This window comes from Seriola lalandi, unplaced genomic scaffold (assembly GCF_002814215.2).
Source record: "Seriola lalandi dorsalis isolate HSWRI2012SDOR001 ecotype SW California unplaced genomic scaffold, Sedor1 jcf7180002054968, whole genome shotgun sequence".
NCBI lineage: Eukaryota > Metazoa > Chordata > Actinopteri > Carangiformes > Carangidae > Seriola > Seriola lalandi.
In genome coordinates this window covers 1,437,752-1,461,608 of record NW_019525519.1, presented here as the reverse complement: position 1 = coordinate 1,461,608, position 23,857 = coordinate 1,437,752, and the positions used below count along the sequence as shown (strand labels likewise).

General features: G+C 38.9%; 1 protein-coding gene across 1 annotated transcript; it reads left to right on the top strand.

The window, feature by feature from the left end:
- Positions 1-310: 310 nt before the first annotated feature.
- syt9a (synaptotagmin IXa) lies at positions 311-21,170 on the top strand. Its single transcript, XM_023395703.1, has 7 exons — positions 311-982; positions 8,870-9,365; positions 9,900-10,455; positions 17,235-17,355; positions 17,449-17,620; positions 17,879-18,008; positions 20,292-21,170. The coding sequence occupies exons 1-7, from the start codon at positions 835-837 to the stop codon at positions 20,358-20,360; spliced, it is 1,692 nt and encodes a 563-aa protein (XP_023251471.1). The 5' UTR covers positions 311-834; the 3' UTR covers positions 20,361-21,170.
- The last annotated feature ends 2,687 nt before the right edge of the window (positions 21,171-23,857 follow it).

Sequence of the window (23,857 nt, the reverse complement as noted above, 5' to 3'; positions counted from 1 at the left end):
TGGGGAGTGACACTGCGCTGGTTTTAATGCTGCGGCTCCTTTAATTTAATTTACACTAAACCTACATTATACAACGATATTTGAGTGGCTTTTGTGATATATCCAGTGATATCACACTTGTTGTAGCTAAAAAAAAAAAAGACAAGAAAAAAAGAAAAATAAAGAAGCTGATTTCACACAACGAAAAATAAATAAATAAATAAATAAATAAATAAATAAATAAATAAATAATCATGTCATCCTCTGATTGGCCACGTGCAGGCACGTAAAACCACACCAGACTGGTCTTAGCAGAGAAGTGATCGGCGTTTGCTACAGGTAGGCTAGTACTGCTCTCCAATCCAGTTATTTCTCCATGTAGTAAAATGCTCCTCAACTTTTCCTGACCTTGTTGCCGCTTGAAGGCGTAAAGACATTAGAAGACAACGGACTGCCTGGTGCAAGAATTCACTGTAGCGTGAGTCCGGCTTTGAAGCGCGCACACATTTCAGCACCTTGGACAGCGCACGGCGCCGCAGTGGCTATGCGTGGATTCAACCGGTGGCTTTCAACCAGAGCAGCAGTGTGAGGGGACCGTTACACTGAATGCTTCATAAAAACTCTGTTTTCCGCATGTGGGGAAGGCTATTTGCTTTCTGGATAACTTGGACTAGTGCTTTTTCCCTTCTTTCTAATACAAAGCGTCACCGACGATTCCATCGTGTGAGTAGGCGTGCCGCTGGATGAGTGGTTGACTGAACCGTCCTGAGCAGCGTGGAATAGGTGACTGTCAGGCGGGCGGAGTGGTGTGGTGGTGCCTAAGAGACCCTCCATTTATAAGGATGCTGGTGGGAAATGCCTGGAGACAGAGATGACGAGATTTGTCAAAAGGCACTTGAACTCCTGTCAGATCTTTGTTCGAGGGGGGAAGTGCAGAACGAAAACTGCCTGGATTTTATCTACTATTTCCGAGACCTTGCCAGGCCACGCTACACGGATTCAGGTGAGCCATCACACGCTTGATTCAAAGATTGCATTGGATTGAACTGAAGTGAACGCGCGTGTGACTTTTTTCATTGAACATTCTACACCTAGAACTTAATGGGTGGTCTAAGATGTTGTTTTGAGCGCTTTCACAACCAATATTCATTCTGCACCACTGTCCCTCACATTAATTTGCTCACTAATTATCCAGTTCAATTAGGCTTTGACAGTTTTGTTCCAACGGAAATGCATTTTTAGCTAGACCGGCAGCCTCTTCTTTTTACTGAGAGCGAAATCTAGTGAGTATCATTCTAAATTGTATATCCACGTTGTGCAAGATTCAAAATGTATGGTATAAATCTAATCCATTCTCTACACCCGTGCACAGATGCTGGCAGTGATATCGTGTTGTCACGAAATGACACATCATAAAATTGGATGCACTCTTGCATGGATGAAGTGCGCCTGTACCTGCGCTCACCGGGAGTGAATACGGTGGCACACCTATAGTACCCCACTTCTTTGAAAGTTTACCTTATTAATTATTCGTCTTACCTAAAGCCTGTGCAGGGTAGATGAAGCATTTACTAAAATGCATGTAGGCCACTGAACTTTCTGAACATAACTGTATTGCAGAACAGGACACAGGCTCTCTTTTAAGATGTTTAACATGTGAGGAATTAATGTGACCACAGTCACTTTTCATCAACACCACCACCTAGCCTAACCATCTTCATCTGAATGGCATGCCTACATGAGTGTGTAGGCATATGTGAGAGTTTGTGCGCAGAGAACAGAGAAAAAGCGAGGGAGATCATCTGAAGGAGCGAGAAAGCACAGTAACTGCGATCCCCCACACACCTATTCAATTCACCCTGCTTCCATTACTATTAATAATCACTATCCACCACATGAAAGCCATTCGTTAATTCCCACTCCTCTCCTCTCCAACCTTCCCCTTCTTATTTCCTCGTCATTTCCTCCTATTCCCTAATCTCACAGCTCTCTGCTCTCGCCCTCATTCATCATACAGGCCGATCCTGTCTTGTCTTTTTCATGTCAGTTTCAAAAGTGGAATTGCTACAGTATAGCAGTGAGGTTAGCTATCAGGATGGCCTGCCTATAGAGTTTAATTTCAGTTCTAGCTGGCATGTTGGCTATCAAGCAGTATGATTGCTACACCCATGATAGATTGACAAAGGAAGAAGATAAAACCAAGAGAGAGCAGGTCCAACACCATGTGACCGAGAGTTAAGGGTGGGATTCAGTGTCTTTCTTAAGGGTACAGCTCATGATCATTTATGTGTTTTTCACAGACATGCTGGACATAAAACATAATATTCATTTGGCAACTTAGCCCCAACTGATCAAAGTTATTTATGATGGAGATGTATTTGTCATATATGCCTGTCAAAGGAAAGATTATCAGTTAAGTCAAGTAATGCGCAGTGTAAACAAAATCATTATGTTCCTCCCTTTTCATGTGGTGGTCAAAATGAATGTAACTGTATAACCTTTAAATATTTAGATATTTTGGGAAATATGTTTATTAGCTCTCTTAATGTGAGTTAGATAGGAAGATCAACACCACTGTCATATTTGTCCGTTACATATGACACCAGCTAGTTAGCTTAGCTTAGCAGGGGGAAACAACTAGTGTAAAAACAACAAGCTGTGGTTTTATTGGGGGTTATGTGCTGGAATATTTCTTGGCATTTCTGCATTTTGCCTGGAACACTGCTGCCTGTCTAGATTTATACTGCATTCATGTCATATTGGAGCCACCATAATTACTAACTTCTGAGTTGTCAATGGCATCTTGAGTTATCCGCTGAATGAGCGTTTTAAGTGATGGTAGGTGGATTTTGGTATTTTTCTTGACAAAGGCAAGCTAGCTGTATCCACCAATTTCCAGTCACTAGGCTAAGCGAGGCTAACTGAGTACTGGCTGTAGCTTTATACTTTTGTACAGACATGAGGGTGGTATCTATCGTCTTGTCAACACAAAAAAGTGAATAAGAGTATTTCCCAAAATGTGGCAGTGTACTTTTAAGGTTCAGCGTGTGATTTTTAAAAAAAAATTATTTTATTTTGTTTAACATGTTTTTCCCACATAAAAAGTGAAAACAAAAATCAAAAACTGGGGCTGTAAACACATCTACACTTGCTTCCTCATTGATAAATCTGGATAAGGCCTTGCGCCCTGCTCACTACCACTACTTGCGCTGGGTTGTCAGGTGGAACAACAGACATGGTTAGTAGGAAACATCATGTTTGAGCCTCAGTGAGAGCCTCAGTTAGAGCCAGACTCCGGAGTTTTTGAGGAGTTAATTGTGCATCAAATCAGCAACTAGCATATGTACAAGAATGGTTAGCATAGTTAGCATCTTTTATTTGTTTTTATTTGTTTATAAGTTTGTTAGCTTACAACTTGCAGTGGTTTTATGACATATGAATCCTTGGCTGTCTGAATCTGTTTTTATGAGACTGTCATTGGTTCACTGCAGCTCTGAGGTAGAAATACACAGTCATGGCATTGACTGCTTATTTCGCTCATGATATGTCTTGTATTGTATAAAAAACATCACAAACCGGGTCAATGCTACTAGCATCCTATGCTATCCTATCCTAAGATAGAAACCAAAACTGTGATATGTGTAATACACAATGTTGTGTACTCTGTGTTGATATTAACTGTACTAAATTAAGCAATTTCTAATAGTTGTATAAATACAGTTTACACTTGCGAAGGTATGTTTAAGGTGAACAACATCTCAGTAGGTAGAAGTTCCATATATTGCTTTTTCAGCACTTGCTTGCCTCCTACACTATTGCACCTTTGGAGGTCCTGTGCTCTAAATTTGGTCTAGCCTATCTGTTGTGATGCAGTCTCCGAATCCTTCCAGATGTCTATAGATTCCTCTCTGCCAGGCAGCACTTGGGCAGCCTGCCAAGTTGACTGTGGGCTCAGTGTCCTCAGATGGCAAGTTCCCTCAATTTCTCCACATTATTCTCCCCAAATCACACATACTCTGGTATTCACAGAATCTCAGAGTGCAGAAAGGACAGTTTGTCTGAGTAACTGTGCTTGGTCTTATGACAGCGCCCACACACAGAGCCAGTCCAGTATTAGGCAATACTGTTGGATTTGGAGGATGGGTTGCCTTACCTATAACATATGATGAAAAAATGCTGAGTTATTTTTTCAGATTTGCTGTCACTGAATCTTTAAATGTGGTGTGACATACTGTCTCACTTACTTTGAACTTATATGCATGTGAAGGGCCGAACTAATTTTAAAAAAAGTTTTACAGTATTCCAGTTTTAAATATTAACTTCGTATCAGATGTGTAGTAGAGCTTGCCAGGCATGATTCAGTTCAAGATGGTTCCTGGTTGCATAAGATATTCTGTAATTTTAGTTACTCTTTTAAAAACATGTGTTTTTCTCCTGGCGAGAGATCCTGTGTCTGTCATATCAAGTAGATGAAGCATCAGGTCTCAGGAGGAGAATAGTAGGCAGCTTTCAAATTCTAAAAAAAAGCTACTCTGGGCACTTCCAGGTAAAATCATACAACAGTGAGTTTATCACATCAAACTGTTTTCACGTACTACCCTGTTATTATATACACCATATTACTGTGTTACAAATTAATGTACACATGTCATTAGTCCAGTAATAATTACTATCCAAATACAAAATATTGGCTGCTGCTACTGTATCTTTTCAAGCCTCTAGTTGTTTCACTTACAGTAATTTTGCTCTTTATAAAGTCAACTAGTCATTAAAATCATACATTACAAGCTATTCAGCTCATGAAAAAAACATTATTGTTATTATCTATACACATTCTCTATTCTGGTAATCATGAGGGGGGTATCTACCTTTTATGATGGTATCATGATTATGATAATTATGTCTTTTGAACCATATCAGAATGCATTTCTTTTGAAATCCTAGAGTTTTTTGGCAAATAAAGCAACACACTGTGCTAAGCAATAATAGGTTAGTTACTCAGTAAAACTAATTCTGACTGTCTCTAATAACTGAAATGGCATAGTTTTACTCATTACTGTGATTAAAGCAATTACAATGATTATACACTAATTATTTTTCTTTGGTACTTTTTAAAAATCCATATAAATCTTCAACTCAGACGGCACAATGATGGCGGCCACAAAACCCCTTTGCTTTATTACTTTGGCAACTAACAGCCTGTTGCATTGACAGCACATAAACTGTTAAAGTCAGTGTCACTCTCCTTGCACAGACAAAAATTGACATGGTTGAGAGGATACAGCAGACTGATGCTATTAAACACACACTGACGCAGAAGGATAAACAGAGGGTTATAGTGCACAAAACAAAAATGTCTCAAAATATATGGAATCAACATATACCATGATAAAAGAGGTGGTTCAGTAGCTCAACAATGAATAAACCATCACTGGACAGTTTTCCTACAAATAAATAGGATAATCTCCCCCTAAAATGTCTGTCCTCCCATCTTCAAACCATCTTCTCCAACAAACAGTTGTTGCTGGGCAACAGTGCACTCTGACTATTGTTTTACTATAATGCATATTAACATTATAGTAAAACAATTTTCAGTTGCCCCGGAATAAAATTTTCATTTTGATTTATAAGCATTATTTTGCATCATGAGAAAATATATATATAAAAACTAACGCAAGTAATAAAATTGTCATGAAAGGTAAATAATGGGATTACAGAACATTTAAAAAAAAAATCACAAAACAGTAGTTCAAATGTGACATTATTTAGTAAAAGTTAGTGAGGGGATTGATCATAATTTCATCATAATGTCTATCTTCATCTAGTACTCACATGCCCATTTGCACCCTGAACATGGAAAGAATTATTGGCCATTATGATCATTCCTCCTGCCCATACTAATTGTGATGTGACTGCAACTCTGCTTTCCTGCTCCATTAAAACTGCATTGCATACTTCAGACAAAGTTCATGTGATGGTCCAATGATCTGAGTTAGCCAAATCACGTGGCTGCTTTCCAAAGTTAGAACCTTTGTAGAACAAAATTCCCTCTCTGTGTTGCTATCCCTACGCCACAGTTCAGCAAAGAAACCCCAAAATTAAATTTTATACTAAAAATACTGTAATTTTGGAAGATACTCATTAGATGTTATTAATGCAAACTGATGTAGATGATTCATATTAGGCAGAGCTGAATTTTAGAATGCATTATTGCACAGAATGAGGACTGTGGCTCTCCCATCTTTTCCAATGTAGCCTAGTTAAAGGAAAGGGATAACTTCACAACCAGTCCAGAGGGGACCAGTGACTCTTAGGCATGTGATTATTATATGAAGATACTTGACCTGTACTGTAATCGCTGACCAGGGCAAAACTAGGTGAAAAAAACATAATATGCCCTTAATAAAGCCATGATTCCCAAGATGATCAACTGCTCTCTTTAATATCATGTCCAATGAAATTAGGAGTGCACGGCAATATATGCAGCTTTCGCTCCAGATGGTCACCAAATGAGCTGGTCTGGCTCTTTAAAGTTCATAACAATATTTATAATGCTAGTTATTATTCTACCACGTTATCATTATTTGCTAATTGCAAAGCAACAGTTTGTTGCAGGTTTCCTTCCAGTGGATATAAGTGAACGGTACAGCTTAAGATTAGATTTAATTAAGATGTAGTGGTAAGACACCATATCGCTCATGTGCCCACTTTGTTATGACAAAGACAACAGTTAGTCATGTTGTGAACTGAATTCATTTTGCCCATTATCTCATTGTTTGAGTGATTCATCATCATTTAATAATTAATAATTTTTAGCCTCATAAAAACATGCATACATAAGAGCACAGAGAGTGAGGGGGCACAGGATATAACAGGTGTATGCCTTTGATAATGACATAATTAATAAGAGCGATAGTCCTAAAAACTAATCTCTCATATGTACTCCATCCTAATTATAATGTGACCTATATGCTAACCTAACCTCTACTGATGAGGTCTATTAACTGATGTGAGTAGTTCATTAGAGGACTGTTAAGGACTGCTTCTGACCAGTACATGAAACATTAAACAATATCTTAATTTTTCACCTATCATAATTTTATTGCATTAATCAGAAAGCCATTTCTTTGATTTCACACCATATATCCTGTCCAGGTTATGTTCTAGCTGTGCACCAATGCCAGATGAGTGTGCATAAAGAAGGTTTGTGGCTTTAAATGTATAAATCAGAGTCGGTTCATGGTCTAACACTGACACAGAGAGCTTTTAATTTATTATTAGTAGGTTAATATACTGTTTTTTATACAAAATGGACAAAATATACTTTGCATTATTTCATCAGTTTGATGACTTGAATCAACTTTATGGCCAATACTCATAAACACGATTTTAAAGTGGTGACATGTTCAACAAGTCCACTACAGAAAATGACACATTCTGTGATGGTGGTGACAGTTTTTCGCAGCATGGCTCTTCATTCACAGGAGGTATAATAGTGAGCTGCAGCTCTCTGGGGTCTAACTGACCTCACATAACATCACCACAACTAACATCACCTTTGACAAATATGCAAGCAAGTTTGTCATGAAGGTGAAGGTTATCTCCTCAATACTTTCCTTCATGGAGCATTGTGTGTTGACACTGTTGCAAAGACAGGAGAAAAATAAGAAAAAAATCAGGCAAAAAGAATAAAATCTTTTTACTAGTCAAAATCATTTGACTAGTACACCCTGAGCTGGTGTAAACAAACACTGCAGGAATATTCAGGGTTGTGCTTTGAAAACATGAACTCTTACCTGACAGTCTAAGGCCTGTTGTGTGATACTCCTGTAAAATTTTTATACTCCCACAGCCACTGCTGCTGCTCTTGCCCACAAGGGCATTAACATAAATTTATGTTGTGTATGAAAGTTACCGCAGCATTTTTCCTGGAAAATGTCTGGTTGAACTACTATTACAGAAGACTTTGTGGTTGGGTTTTATAGCATGGTTAAATAATAACAGCCATAATGTTACCAACCTGCTACATTTACATTGACACTTTCAGTTTGTTACTCTGTGCTTTGTATAATGACAGCTTTAGATAAACCTGTAGAGCTAAAGTCAATTTACCAGTTTGGAAAGAAGGCAGTTTTCTGTTAAAGTTTGCTTTTGAGACAGTTTCTCTTCTAAGTCTAACAGCTTTTAGGGTAACTTCAAAATGAATTAGCTAGCTAACTAAAACTAGCTGATTAGCTGGCCATTATCCACTCTGTCCATTTATTTACACAATAATACAGTTGCAACCATAGACTTATATATCATATATTCCAAAACTGTTGTAAACATTTGAAATTCTTGTGAATAAAATAACAGCTCAACCTCTCGACAGGACTACAATGTTGTGCATATGAACAGGAAATTAATGCCGCTTTTGTTTTAACACATTATTACTCTGCTGTTATCTGCAAAGGACTGAAAATTACAGCATGGGGCACACTCCACTTGGGGGACAGATATGAAGCTCCAGAGGATAATTAAATATATGTAGTTAATCCTAATTAATCTTGTCGGGGATTTTCAATAAAGAAAAGGAGAAAAGCTCACTCCACAGTTATAATAAATCAAGTTTTTTGTTAGGTGGTGCAAAGGGGCATGATTTGTCCTCACACATTCTTCTAATGTGACACTATAACTGAATGAAAAACCATTCTAAGATATCACATAGCCACAAATGTTATCGTAATAAAACAGTTGTTAATTGTTTTAGTAGGGTTTTCAAACTACTTAATAAAAGTTGCTAATGATGGTGATGGTAAATGGAGTAAAGGTATAGCTTTGCAATAAATCAGAAAGCTAACTGGATACACTATCAGATCCTTATTTCCTGTGTCTCTTGTCATCTTCTCAGATATATCAGTGAGTCTGCTGTCACTAGTCGTGACTGCCTGTGGCCTGGCTCTATTTGGGGTCTCCCTTTTTGTCTCCTGGAAGCTCTGCTGGATACCATGGAGGGAGCGCGGGCTCTCCCCCACCACCAAGGAGGCCCATGGGCACCTCAACCCCACCATGAGCCCTCTGCCCTCGCAGCCCGTACCCAGACAGCCTGTTTACACAGCCGTGGACCCCCCGATGCACAACCGCCGTGAATCCTCACACTGTTCCATCGCCAGAGAGCCCACTCCTGTGGCGTCTGTTGTATCGGTGGAGGCTCCTGTGACTCCTGTGTCACCGCCACCTGTGGTCATTGCCACACCTGAGGCAGCTATGAAGATCAGTCACACATCTCCAGACATCCCACTTGACGCCCAGAGTAAAAGTCGGGAAAATGGGGTTCACACTAACCCTCGTATGCAGAGACAGACCACTGAACCTCCGCCATCTGGTCGCTCAATGTCTGAAATTGGGTCAGTAAAAGATTTTAGATTTCTTTGAAATGATCAGTACTCTTCTGCATCGTTCTCAACACTACTGTCAGACCAAAACATCACTGTTAGGTGATTCTGCTAAACCTTGTTTAATGCCAACATTTTTCAAACTGTTGTTTTCTACAATATCTCTGCATGGCAGCTATGGCATGTTTGTGGTTCGGGAAAGGTTGTGGTTTATGGCAATGAAATTATGGCTATAGTATGTTTAGAGTGAAGCAACCAAAAAACTTCAGTTACAGGTCTGTGACAGAACATGAACTGTGGTCTCCTGCATTCGAACAAGTCACACAACTCACCAATTCACCACCCAACCCCCACACCCTTTTCCTTTCTGCCTGGCTGCATACAGGGCACACTAGTTCCTGCACTGGCACACAGTGTCGGTGCTCGGTTTGTTGTGAGATTTTGTGCAGAATCATCTGATGTGAACATAAATGCCAACCTGTCTTTTCTGATTCAATCTCTTGATGTTGTACGATGATGTTATTTGTTGGTTTCCTCTGCCCACAGACAAGGGTCCATTCGCAGACATATGAACCTGTCTAACCCAGACTTCAACGTGGCCCAGTTCCAAAGGCAGGACTCCCTCACTGGAATGGGGCTGGGCCTCGGCCGTCTGAAACCTGAGCTCTACAAGCAGCGCTCCCTTGAGGGAGACGAAGGCAATCGCAGAGGAGGAGGCTGTGGCTGCCTCCACTTCATCCTCAAATTTGACTGCGACCTGGAACAGCTAATAGTTAAGATCCACAAAGCAGAGGACCTCCCAGCAAAGGACTTCTCCGGTACCTCTGACCCTTATGTTAAGATCTATCTGCTGCCTGATCGTATGACCAAGCACCAGACCAAGGTGCATCGCAAGACGCTGAACCCTGTGTTTGATGAGGTCTTCCTGTTTCCTGTTGCGTACTCTGAACTTCCCACACGTAAGCTGCACTTCAGTGTCTATGACTTCGATCGCTTTTCACGCCATGACATTATTGGCCAAGTGGTTGTGGACAACTTCCTGGATCTGGCAGATTTCCCCAGGGAGACAAAACTCTGCCGGGACATCCAGTATGTCTCCTCGGTAAGTCAGCTCTTTAGCTAAAAATGGTAGAGGTGCTATGTTATATTTAATTTTGAATTTTTACCACAAAAGGCAAGTGATGTTTTATTAAGTCTGACAGATTTGCTGCAACTTTACTGAGAGCTACATATCTCATCCTTGTTTGATTCCTTTGTTTCACATTGACAGTGTAAAGTATGGAATAAAAATGCCTGCCTTTTACATACACTGAGCTGTCAACTCTGAAAGAACGAGAAAAATTAGTTGGAAGATAAGGTGAATAGGCCTCACTTTGAAAAATAAGATTTCTCTTGATGACTTGATGCTCTGTCTCTCTCTGCTGAGAGATGGAGAGTCTTGTAGCATCGAGTGAAGTATCTGATAAATACTGGGATAACTACCCTCTGTTAGTATTTTAGCTGCTACAGACGATACTCCTCAGGCATCTCTACTGATATATAATATTTTTATACATGCTCTTTATTGTTTCTTTTTTCCTGAATCTTTGTAGAGCCATTGGTGACATTTTTTGAAATGTACTCTGTAGCCAAGAAACATTGTAGGAGTAGCAGTAATTAAAATAAATATCATATATCTACATATGCCCCTTATTTGAGATGGCTGTTTAACAAAATCGCTTCCCTTTGTGACAAACATTATTACTATATACATGATAGAAAGAGACATTTTCATTAGCAAACACATTTACTGTATCTATCACTACTTATTTGAATTTAGTGTCTCCTGCTGGGGCCACCCATTTTTTTTAAATATATGTAAATGAAATCCGGAGTGAGAAGGTCAACAGGATTTAAAGCCCTTTGGCTGGTTACCTTATTGACAATGTGTGTGTGTTTGTGTGGGTGTCTGATTTGAGAATGAGGGTTGTATTTAGTATGAGTTCATCACTACCACCATTACTACTACCAATTCCTGTTGCTTTCTGTCAATGTCCACGCAAGTCTGAACTCCTTTGAATGTTTTTTTTTGACTGTTCCCTTTAGTGATACATAATAGTAATACATAATATTACTAATAACAGCTGAAAGATATCTGACAAATCTATTGTGTCAAGGAAAATGTATGCGAATATTTATGGGTTTACGCTTCCAATGACTGTTTTATTTACATGCATCTCAGTGTCAGTGTAACGAGCTGTAATGTACAATTGATCCCATTCTTCGTGGTATGCTTAAGTGGCATTAATAAGACTCCACACTATTGATTTTTACCTACAATTCATTTCATTGCAATGGTCAGTGAAGCCAGATCAATGAGGTAGAGCGGTTTAAAGGAAAACTATGTTTTTTGTTAATTTCACCATGGGTTAAATTTTCATGGCTCTGGTAACATGATAACATTTTACTCACCAAAGTAATAACTTAGATCTCAGTGGAAACATGGCAACACAGCTAAAAATAGGTCTGGCGGGGGCAACAGCCATGGTCAGATGGTCCGTAAACTGTGATGGATGTTCACACTTGGACAGCCTGGATCATAATTCACTATTTTCCTTCAAAATAAGTTTGACTAACATGTGAGGTTAGTTTATAACTTGTCTGACTGCTTGAGTTTTCTGCCCAGTTGAACCTAATGTTAGCAATGTTGCAATGTCCAGAAATATTAGACTGTACCTTTTGTAAGTACAGTGTTATCATGACCAATAGAACTGATGCCGGGAGCCATGAAAATAGAACCCAAGTTGACAACCCTTCGACAAATCTTTGACAATTGCTGAAATGTAATGGCAATTACCTGGGACCCTTTGGTAAAACATCAAGTCAGTTCTACAGTATAGAGAGCAGCATGGGAGCTGAGCAATTGTATGTGTGTTGTGTCTCTGTGACTGTCTGTTGTGTATCTAATAAGCAAAGCATCCTCTGCCTCTGATAGTGTCCGGGCTCGTCTCCTGCAGCTCTGTTCTGTGCAGCATATGCAAATGATTTTTTCTGCACTGCAGCCATTTCAGTTTAATGAGCTTTGCACCTTAGTAACCTGAATTTACTGTATGTGCCTCACTGATCCACCTGTCAATCCAGGCTAAATATAACCACCGTAGTAATGTGATGTGTGTAATTTAACTGGGAGACAAAAAAAAAAAAAAAAAGCTGTTAAAACCTTGAAACTTGATAACGTGGTTTTCTGCTTTGCTTTCTCATAGAGGAGAGCTGCAGCATTTAATTGTCATATTCATTTTCATGGTCATTCATGCTTTCATTCAGAGGAACTGCTCCATTGTGTATCATTTTTGTGCATGAATCTTGTCATACCTGACAGATGGTAGTCTTGTTTTGTCAGAAATACATGTGAAAGGCATCTGCTGAACATATTTTGATAATAGTAAATTTGTGTAAAAGCCATATGATCATGTAGAATAAACAAAAGAAAGAAAGAAGGAAAAAAAGCAGATAATTATGAAGAACCAGGAAGCTAAGTAGAAACTCTCTACCTTTAGGGATGCTTGGCAATGCCAGAAAGCTATTAGGAAAGACAGTATATGTCAGAGTTGCTACTTTTGGTTTTGAAGAGCATAAATTTCATTTATTAGTTGCATAATCATAGAAGTTTATTGTCACGATTGCAGTTTTCTTGTGGTTGCAAATGTATGCAGAGTGAAAGGTCACAGTCGTTGCCAATATTACTCTTATGGTGTGAAAGCTTAGACACGGCAGGATACATTAGTTTGTTAAATGCCATTTTGGTCATACTCATTTCTACAAAGTGATCACTGATGTTGAATAATGTTCAGTGTACTGTAAGGCTGGTATGCAGAAGTCCATCCCTATCCTTTGAGGGTGGCGGGTGGGGTTATTGCCAATCCCATCTGACATTGGGCGAGAGGTGGGGTACACATTGGACAGGTCCCCAGTCTATCACAGGGCTGACACATAGACACAGTCACTCTCACGTTCACACCTACAGGCAGTTTAGAGTTGCCAATTAACCTAACCCACACAGACATGAGGAGAACACACAAACTCCACAGAGAAAGGGCCCAGTCGGCCGGCAGGTGCAAACCCCGAGTCTTCTTGCAAGGCAATGGTGCAAACCACTGAACCACTGTGCCGTGTGTCATCATGCAGTTGTATTTGTCTTTATTTTGCCTGATTAAGGCTGCTGTATTTGTCCACGGGAAAGGAATATTAAGTGTTTTTTTTCTCCCTTCCTGATCACAAATTTCTGTGACTTCCGTGTTGAGCTCAAATTATTGACATGGTCCATGTCTGTCTAGTCTGTAGGCTACTGATTGCAGCAGATATCAACTTTCAAGCCAATGGATTAATGCACAAAGTCTTACAGTATGCTGGAGACCATTAACAGCTTCCTACTCATGGTCTCTAAAAATACAAGTGGCCAGAAGCTTTCTGCTTCTCTCTGCCTGTCTGTCTCTGGCTTTCTCTCTCTCTCTCTATCATAAAAACACACTGCATGTACCTGCTGTTTCCAGCTGCTATATTTGTACAACCCTTTGAATGGTGAAAGCAAAGTTTCATGGATCATTTCAACAGTGAGACCACACTTACTGCACTGAAATGTACATGTAGTTTCTTGGTCAACTAGGCCAAGCTCGTCCCTTTACACAGTACAAGTCATATATATGGCCATCATAACCCCACTTGGCATCCACAAAGTCAGCAGCTGTGCCCCACTTTCATGATAAATACAAATTCTAACTGGGTTTTGAGAACGAAAAAGTGACAAAAATAAGTAGCATGTTCAAAAATGTTTATCTGTGAAGTATAGTAACTTGAATTATGACTGTCGTGTTGATGGACTCTGTTGCCTTACAATAAAACACACAACGGAAATGGAAGAGAGAGCTCCATGAAGTTCCGAGGAAACAAATATATAATTATAAATCTTTTAGAGTTAAATCTTTGGATAAGATAATGAGTATTGGAGAAAACTGATGGTCATGCATCATTTCCAAACTCAACTCAACTGAACTAAGTTCAGCTCATCTTTATCTATATGGGTCTTTGAGTGCAACACAGTTGTAAAGGACAAGAAAAATTTAATTAAAAAGATATATACAAGAGCTCAGGGGTGAAGTTCACCAACTTAGCACCAACTTGACAGATAAAGAGACACATAAATGCTCTCGAGTGATTGCTCATATACAGTTTAATTGTCCTTTCATACACTGAAATTCAGCAATAACACCCCCCCCAACACCACACACACACACACACACACACACACTCACACACACACACACACACACACACACACAAGGAGGGTGATGCCTTCTCATATTGTTCATGTCTGACTGTAAGTAATGCATGATGCTGACCTACACATTGTGAAGTCAGTGCTGTGACCAGTAGATTGGCTGAGCAGGTACATGCATATTTCAGTGTGCTACTCTGCAGTTAAATGCCCATGCCAACCGAGGTGGTTAGAGGGCAAAACCTGTGTGAAGCTTATCACAGGGATGTCCACTGGCATTTGCAGTTATCTTGAAAGCTTCAGGCCATAGCTTTGTAATGCAAATATTCAAGAAAAGCAACACAATATATTTCATGCTCACAATGGCAAAGACTTTAACTAAAATGCTGTCAAATACATCAATGCGGTGCTTGTGTACGTTTACCTTACCAGTTCTTAGGTCTGTGGCTGATTATGGGTCTACATTTGTGGAAAATAAGAGAAATGGACAGCTAGTGAGTGAGGAGGCTAATAAAATGACAGTAAGATAATAGTTCTGTTTGCAGTGTGCCAAATAGAGAGAATTGAGGCAAAATAATGATATTGTATTGATATTTTTATGTAAATGTTCAACTTCTGGTTGTTTTGTGAGGCAGGACTGACACTTGTGCCCTTAATCACTGATTACTAGTCAATGTTACCCAGTTATGTCCGAATAATATTATATAACAGGTGGTGATGGGAATCAGAAATCCAAGTATCAAGAGTGCTCTATTACCATTCTGTTCAGTATTTTTTCAGTTTCACACTACTCAGCTCATGCTGACACACACACACACACACACACACACACACACACACACACACACACACACACACACACAGATTATTACACTTGCACAAATGCTTGTTCTCATACATTTGCACACATGCCTCACACATATGCGTACCCTCATAAACAGGCCAATCATCTTTGGGCACCAGCACAGACGTATGGCATTTTGTATCCAGTGCAGTGGAGCCCATTTGTCACAATCGCTGTACAGATTCATTTACTTAAATGATAGAAATGACAGGATTATCATTAAGACATGATTGCCAGTGGGATTGACCATATGGGTCGTTTCACTGCCAGATTTTGCTTGTTTTTCTCGGCAGTAGAAGCAGATTGTAAATTGATGGAAGAGAGTATGTTATTTTTATGATTATGAGAATGGCAGTTCAAAGAAAAGAAATATAATGTATTACTATTGAATCTGGTTTGTTTTGATTATCATTTTGATTTATTTTTTGGCTTTTAATGTGCTGTGACAAACACGAGTATAGTATGTGTCACATGTGACATATAGGATACAGCCAATTATCTGAGACTTGCAGGGCAGTGTAATGTTCAACCTGCAGGTAATAAATGTCACTTGTTGCCTAAGAAGGATTCTGGAGCACATGAAACACAGCACTAATCTCTCTCTTCCTACCTGTATCTTTAGTGTGCACATCGACCACGGACTATAAACCATGTAAAGCCCTCAGGTTCCCTCTGGGATGTGAAATGCATTTTCAGGACCAGATGTCAGTTAATCCATCATGCAAATTAAAATGCTTTATACCTTAGCCTTGTTGAAAACTTGACTCTGATTGTAACAAAAACCACACGTCAAAATACAAAGCAATTTAGGTCTCAGGAAGGGAATTCTTGAACTCTTTTATTCTTTTCTTCTCTCTCTCAGTATCTCCCAATCTCTCTCTCTCCTTGGCTTTCTCCCACGCTCACACACACATTTACAGATAGAGATCACGGATAAAAAACAAGTGCCATATCACAGACAAGGACATTCAGGCTTAATAATGCTGACACATGGTAGAAAAGACTGATTTGCTTTTAAAAGTAAGAAAGAAAAAACTATGTGTAGGTGAGAGGACACATCCCTTTCCTTTTTTTCCTGATTCATTTCCAGAATTAAATTATAATTCAATGCCTTCAGACTTTTGGACCCCACTTTATACGTTAGGTTTTTTTTTTTTATAACAATATGAAGCTCATTTCAATCTAATTGAATCTACCAATATATTGGAGAAAATAGATTCTATCATCTCAACCACAGTTAATGGAGCAGCTTGTGAAATCAATGCGATACAGCAGATTATTAGTTCTTTCTTTCTATTTACAAATTATTACAGTGAAAGTTAACGGCAGATGACACCTGGTTCAAAGAATTCCAACACAAGCAAGAGATTCAACTGTAGGAGCTGTTGTCTTCACCAGACACGTCTGTGTGCTTTCCTGATTCTCACTTCTTTCGTGGAGTTATTTTAAGAGCAAGTGATAAGTGAGCTTCTGCCTCTCTGCAGCTGAACAGAAGTCTCCATGTTGGCTGAAATGTGAAAGGCTTTTATTAGAGCCATGTGAAAGAGGACAATATTCCTTAACAGAAACATGTTTCAACTCTGTAACCAAATGTCTGATGGCCATGCCGTTATTCTTCACCTTCACTGGCTGATGTGCGGTAATGTAAAGCACCAGTATTAGAAATGATGGGACTGTTATTGCTTTTATCAATATAAAAGCAATAGATACTTGCATGACAAAAACTATAATATATCATAAAGATAAAGGTTATGAAAGAGTAAATGTGTTTTGTGTTGTCTTTCAGGATAACGTGGACCTCGGGGATCTGATGTTTTCACTCTGTTACTTGCCTACTGCTGGCAGATTGACTATTACCATGATAAAGGCTCGCAATCTCAAGGCCATGGATATCACTGGTGCATCTGGTAATTAAAAAGTGATACTGTCTACAACAGGGTCTCACTGGTAATCTGAATGAAAATGAATGTCCTCCCTTTCTGTTCCTCCCACTTTTATAGATCCATACGTGAAGGTTTCACTAATGTGTGATGGTCGCAGACTGAAGAAGAGGAAGACATCAACGAAGAGGAACACTTTGAATCCGGTCTACAATGAGGCCATTGTCTTTGATGTCCCTCCAGAAAACATAGAGCAGATCAGCCTTTTGATTGCAGTGATGGACTATGACCGGTATTAAATCATTTTAACCTTACAGTGTTTTATGCCTCTTGCAAGAATATTCTTTTAGTTTGTACTTGCAGCAGGACAAAAAGGATGAAATATTTTTGAAAGTGTGTTGTAATGTAAACTGTGACTGAAACTCTTTCTCTCACACAAATAATTTAACAGCTTCAGTTCGTTACTTCTTTTGTAGATGTAATGCCACATTATTTTTGGAACGCAGGGTTGGTGGTGATTTTTTTCTCTCTCTCCCTCCTGCACCTACAGTGTAGGCCATAATGAAGTCATTGGTGTGTGTCGTGTGGGCAACGATGCAGACAGCCTCGGTCGAGACCACTGGAGCGAAATGCTCACGTATCCCCGAAAACCTGTCGCCCACTGGCATCCTCTCGTTGAGGTGAGGTGACGTAACTCTGATGGGTGTGACATACTTCCATGTATGTATGAGTTTGAAAATGAACATATTATTATTTGCAAAAATGCTGACTGCTGGACTGCTGGAAAAAAAAAAAAAAAAAAAAAAAAAAAAAATATATATATATATGTATATGTATATATAAATAAATAAGTGATAAATGCCTTAATGACTGGGCAGTGATAAAGTTTATCACTGCCCAGTCATTAAGGCACATTGGCTTTGTTAGTTTTCACGGATACAATGAGGCTGTGAAAAGAATTTTGGTCAGCAGTGATGGGACAATGGTTGCAAGCTACTGTAAAAAGAAAAAAACTACACAAAATAAAACAATATATGCCATTTGATGGAAGCTGTTTTCAGAGTTCAGAGTTGACAAATAGCCTTGAACACCCAGAAAGATTATATTGGCTGAGGCTGGTTCAATGATCTCCTGTAAAAAGAAAGTGGTTTCCTCCAAAAAGTCCACAGACGATGATGCTGTTTCTCTGAAAGTGCACATCATTGTGGAAAAATTTCTTCTCTCAAAGTTACTATGGCGATGCACACACAAGACCTCCAGCCTAAATGACTATATAGGTCATTTGTCCCTACCCTCTGATACAACCCATAGGAACGTATCCTGAAAAAAGTGCTACCATGGCGGCAAGTGTATTGGACCTTCGTTGCCATGGTAACAATAATCAACTTGTGTTTAAGCTTATGTAATGGTCACAGTTAGGTTAGGTTTAGGCACGAAAACAGCTTAGTTACGTTAAGGGGAATATTGTGGTTAGGGTTAAAATGAATACTTCCTTAACGTTAGAGGACCATTGTCATCATGGTTAAAACAATAAAGACGCTGTTAGGTTTGTGAAATGTCTTGGACAATAAAAACAACATAGATTTTCAGTTTCACACAGGAAACTAACAGTAGTCTCTTGGGCTCTGTATTTTGTTGACCAGCCCGTTGCTCTTCAGACTGCATCTACTACTGTCCACCTTTGCTCACCTCATAATTACTACGGCTGCTAGAGGTCACCCAAAATAAAACATAACTACGGGTTGTAAAATGCTGCGTGCACAAACGAACTATGGACTTCTTTTTCACATGACAGTCTTGATGCACAGTACCTCGTGTAATTAAAATTTTTTTTGACACTAAAAAGCCAGTTTTTAACCTGTAGTTATCTTTGTAATTTATTGGCATGACAGGTTCCTATACAGGACAGGCCCCTTGTCTTTGAGTGTGCCAGTTCTCTCATTTTTATTCTTTATCTCCTTTCTTTTTTTAGATTGCGCAGTGACAAACTAGCGAGGGAGACAAAGTAGACAATGCTCTGATGTGATTCACCCTCAGGCATGTTAGGGTGCATGTGGTTCCAGATGAAAACCAACTCAGCTCTCTGTGGGCAGTTTGCGTTTTTAACATTATAAATAAAAAAAGCTATTAGCCAAATATCTGACCTTGGAAAAACTTTAGAATTGTCAGGAATTGCAGAAAACAGAGTAGACGAGGCACTAGAGCTAGAGAAACTATAGAACTGATATTTTGACAGCAGAGAGGAGGAAGTCATGCTGAGAAGTTGAAGGATGGCATCTCTGACCTGTGCACTCAGCCTGGAAAAATGGCTTTATTGTGTGTATTTCTGCGCACATCAAAGACGTGTGCCTGCAAAATACAAAGAGACAGTGGGAGTCAGCGAAAACTTGAAACTGGGCTTGTTATATTTCTTTTGGAGCTATTGGAGTATGTGGCACTTTGAAATCTTCATTGGAGCCTCAAGAAACTGCCTCTATTATTTATTTCCTCCTTAGTAATTTTAGTCAAAGATGTTCTGTCTTCACAAGCCCGTCGTCCTCAAGCTACTTCTCAAACTGCAAAGCACTATAGTCCTATCATGCTGATAGGTTTCAAATGCAGAGCTGTTTACATGCTTGTTTGCCAAGTAAGCCACTTTAACTGTAAAAAGCTTTTATCCTTTTGCTTGCAGTTGGCAAATAAAACAGTCAAGGTACTGCAGTCTATTCCAATAAAACTGTGAGAACATATAAATAAACTGACCTCAAAAAACATTCACTGTTTGTTTTACTGCCCAATTCATAACTCTGTAGGTGGTCAGTACATTTGTTTGGAGGTTCCAAGATGAAAAGCTGTGATTAAAAAAATGGCTCTGTTTTTATTTGATATGACTGTACATCTGTTAATGTGACTGTGTGAGAGAAGATTTTTTTGTGCATGGTAAAACTCTAATTATATTGCTTCTGCTTTATTTTTTTGTGCAGTACCAGGGGACCACAGGTAGTAGCCAGGGAGGATCCTGTAATTCTCTGAAGACACCTCCCTCTCCGTAGCCTTGAGCAACAATTCACATAAGAGCACCAATCAACCTGAAGCCTCGGCTGTACCTTTGGAGTGTGGTGCTGCTAAGTGCTGCACACATATGGTCCTAAAAGAAGAACGCATACATCCATAAACTACTATGGAAAAGAGAGACAAACTGTCTTGAGCTCTGTTGAGTTGGATCAGTTGCATGTTGAATGACCGCTAAGATGGATGTTTTCTTTTCTATAATGTCCCATAAGAAAAACAACAGGTATATGCAGACATTTTAAGTCTGTGCTATTCCTGGGTTTCTACAGTAATTACTGTTTTTTACATAGTCCTGTTACTTTGTTTTAATGAGGTGAATCTGTATTTGCACAATGTACTTACAACCAGTTGAACTGCCACACTGTTTTTTAATTTGGTGGTGAATTGGTGCATGAGGCCATGGTTTGATGGGATATCTTCTCCTCGTTTGTTTGTTTCCGTTTCTATTTTGGGAAAACAGCGTGTTGTTCTGTCGGTTGATGTGCAGTGACGGTTAATTTCTAGACAAAGTATCTGTAAGTAAAAGATGTTAAATGTTATCAATAAATATTATACCGTAAAAAAGAAAAAAAACAAAAAAAAAAAACAACCATTGTTGATCTTTGGCTGTTCCATTTTTGTGTGCAATACGATTTCATTGTGCAATCATTTTTTGGTAGTTAATACGGAAATTAAATTAGAAAACAATGATATTATAAGAAAGTTATCCTTTATTTTGTAGCATGTCAATTCTATTACTGTTTAAGATTACTGTATCAGAAGTTCAATCCATAAAAATGCAGCCAAGTGGATTTCTGAATCTGAAGAAATGGTGCTTGTGTAAGCTTTTGTTATGAATGCCTTTGGGCACAGCTCTGAAATAAACCTTTGCCAAATTAGAAAATACAATAAAGCAGTTTAGGGAGAAAAAAAAAAAACTAAACTAACTTGAAAGACTTGAAATACATAATACATGGAAATACATTATCACAGCACACATTTGCAGAGGTTCCCCTTGTGGTGAGCATTTGATTTAATTTTAGACTATGCACCGGGTTGGAAGCAACCCAATGTGTTGCTCACATTTTGGCAAGTTGTTGGTAAGCGGTTAACTGTGGGATTGAGAATGACCCTTCAGATAACCACGGATGAGTACAGCGTGTGCTATGGCTCTATTTTGCACGTGAAACAGGAAGTGACTGTAAGTTTGATACAATCTTTTTGCATCAAGCAGTTTGTGTGACAAACTTCATTATCATGTTTTATTACTTTCTCTATTTTTCTTCTTGGAACAGTTCACTTCTCCCCATGCTCCTTTCTCATTTAATTTGCTTAAATGGCTTACAGCCAGCACTTGTCTCTACTGCTATTACATTTAGGCTTCTGCTGTTTCCTTTGCCTTGTGTGTCGGTGAGAGGCTAGCCCTGGCAGCAAGTTACAATAAATTTTTCTAACTGCAATAAAATATCTTTCATTTATTATTACACGCACACACTATATCCTTCAGGCTACATACAGTTTAGTGAATGCAGTTTTTTAAAGCCACAGTAAGCACAATCCTCAAAGCAGTTGTATTTTCAAAACAGCCAGTAGGAAAAGACATAAAAATACTGAAAGCCATTTGCCATTTACATTGCCTTTCATCAGAACATTACAGCCATATAAATAAATATGTTCTATGCTTTCATTTTTTGGTAGACATTGTGAATGCAGGTCAAAACCAATTCTTGTCAGAACTTTCCCTTTCCCTTATCGCTTTTGTACTACCACAGAATTTAAGACCCATCAAAAAGAGCACCAGTAAAATAAAAGAACAGTAGAATACTTATAGGCTGTATGGAGGAAGACCAAGAATGGGTATGTCAAAAGAGATTTAAATGGAAACTAAAAACGCTCACTGAGATGTATAGGTAGGTTCTTCCAAAGTTTGAAGACCATCACTTGAAGACATCAAATATCCTTTGAAATATGTGTAAGAGAAGTCACAGGAATTTAAAGCAGTGACTTACATGTGTATCCCGGCCTGTAAGGGGTTAGAAATTCATGATGGAGCCAGACTACACTGAGACGTACATAACAAGGGAAGTCAGATATGAAACCAGTCCGGAGGACAAAAATTCGGGTTTGTGTTCTCTTCACATGTCAAAAGCTGACCTGCTCAGTCTTGTCAGAGTAGACACTAACTGTAGTCCAAGCACTGAGAATGGAAGGCATGGATGGACCTTTTCCAAATCTGGAGCAGATTAAAACTATTTATTTGATATATTCACGCTAATCTGAGTACATGATTTCATATTTGGGGACATATACACATTTTTTCTAAGTTAAGATAAGAACAAAATCTTTCTGGCTTTCTTTTAACTACAGAGAGTTGTGTAATTTTGAGCGCTTCATGTCATTTAAAATACATCCTTCGACAGGATAAAAAGAGCGGAAACTGATAAACAGCTGAATCTGATAATGCCTTGTACTTAATTGATATTCATCTCATGTGCAGGCCAATTTCATCATATGCTTTATCATCTTTAATCCACTATATCTATGCATGAACAGAATGTGCCATAAGACGTTACTTCCATATAGTTAAAGCATTTGTGAAGATATGCTCAGAGTCACTTGACAGAAACTGTAATTGGTTAAATGGTTTGCTACAGTTTGCCTGTCAAGCTAAGAAGTACTTGAAGATTTGCTGTAGATATTAGTCATATCTGGAGGGCACAGGACAAACCTGTGGGGATCTTGAAAAGTTAACTCAGATTATTAAACACATTGAAAACAAAAGTAACTTCTGTCCATTGTTCTTTTCTTTAGCTGAGAAGTTAATTGTTCGTGTGCACCGTACCTGCTGTGTATATTTATTAGATTTGGTATTTTTCCTTACTTTTTTATGTTACCAATTACTGGCTTTAACTTTGTTGGGCAAAAAAAAAAGCAGCAAGTATTCCTAACCTCCAACCACCACTCCCATCATATAAAATCTGCAACTTCACAACAACTGGCAGCAATGTGAAGCCAAAAAACTCTCCACTTTCCTAAGACACTATGGCTGTATTCAAGATGTCTGACAAACAATGTACTCTAGGTCATATTACAGAATTGTGAGTTTAAATATTTGTTTGACCACTGAACTGTTCCACCTGACAACCTCATAGTTGAGTTATCTCACCCAGGTTTCCATTAGAGCTGCTTTTTATGGACGGTTTGATGGTGTGGGGCCAGTAATGAATAATGCAGGTCTCCTTAGTGGAGGTGTCAGGGGTGTCCTAGTGCCTTCAACAGCAAGCCTTCAGTTGCTGCCATCTCGTTAATAACCATGACCTTACCATGGCATTACTCTGCCCCTGATTATAACTCACACTGTGTGTCGATCATGATTAAATATCATCTAAAAGAGAGAAAAAGAGAGGATGGGTGTGGGTTGTCATTGCAGAGACAGAGGTGTGTGGGTAGCTTGTTAAGGTCAAGGTGGTGGGTGCTGTATATGACACATTTCTGGTAG

Bases quoted from the DNA above. Each gene is read 5' to 3' on its own strand.
- syt9a (XM_023395703.1), top strand. From the start codon at position 835: ATGCCTGGAGACAGAGATGACGAGATTTGTCAAAAGGCACTTGAACTC. The intron at 9,366-9,899 runs GTCAGTAAAAGA...CTCTGCCCACAG, and splicing joins CGCTCAATGTCTGAAATTGG to ACAAGGGTCCATTCGCAGAC. The intron at 17,621-17,878 runs GTATTAAATCAT...CTGCACCTACAG, and splicing joins GCAGTGATGGACTATGACCG to TGTAGGCCATAATGAAGTCA.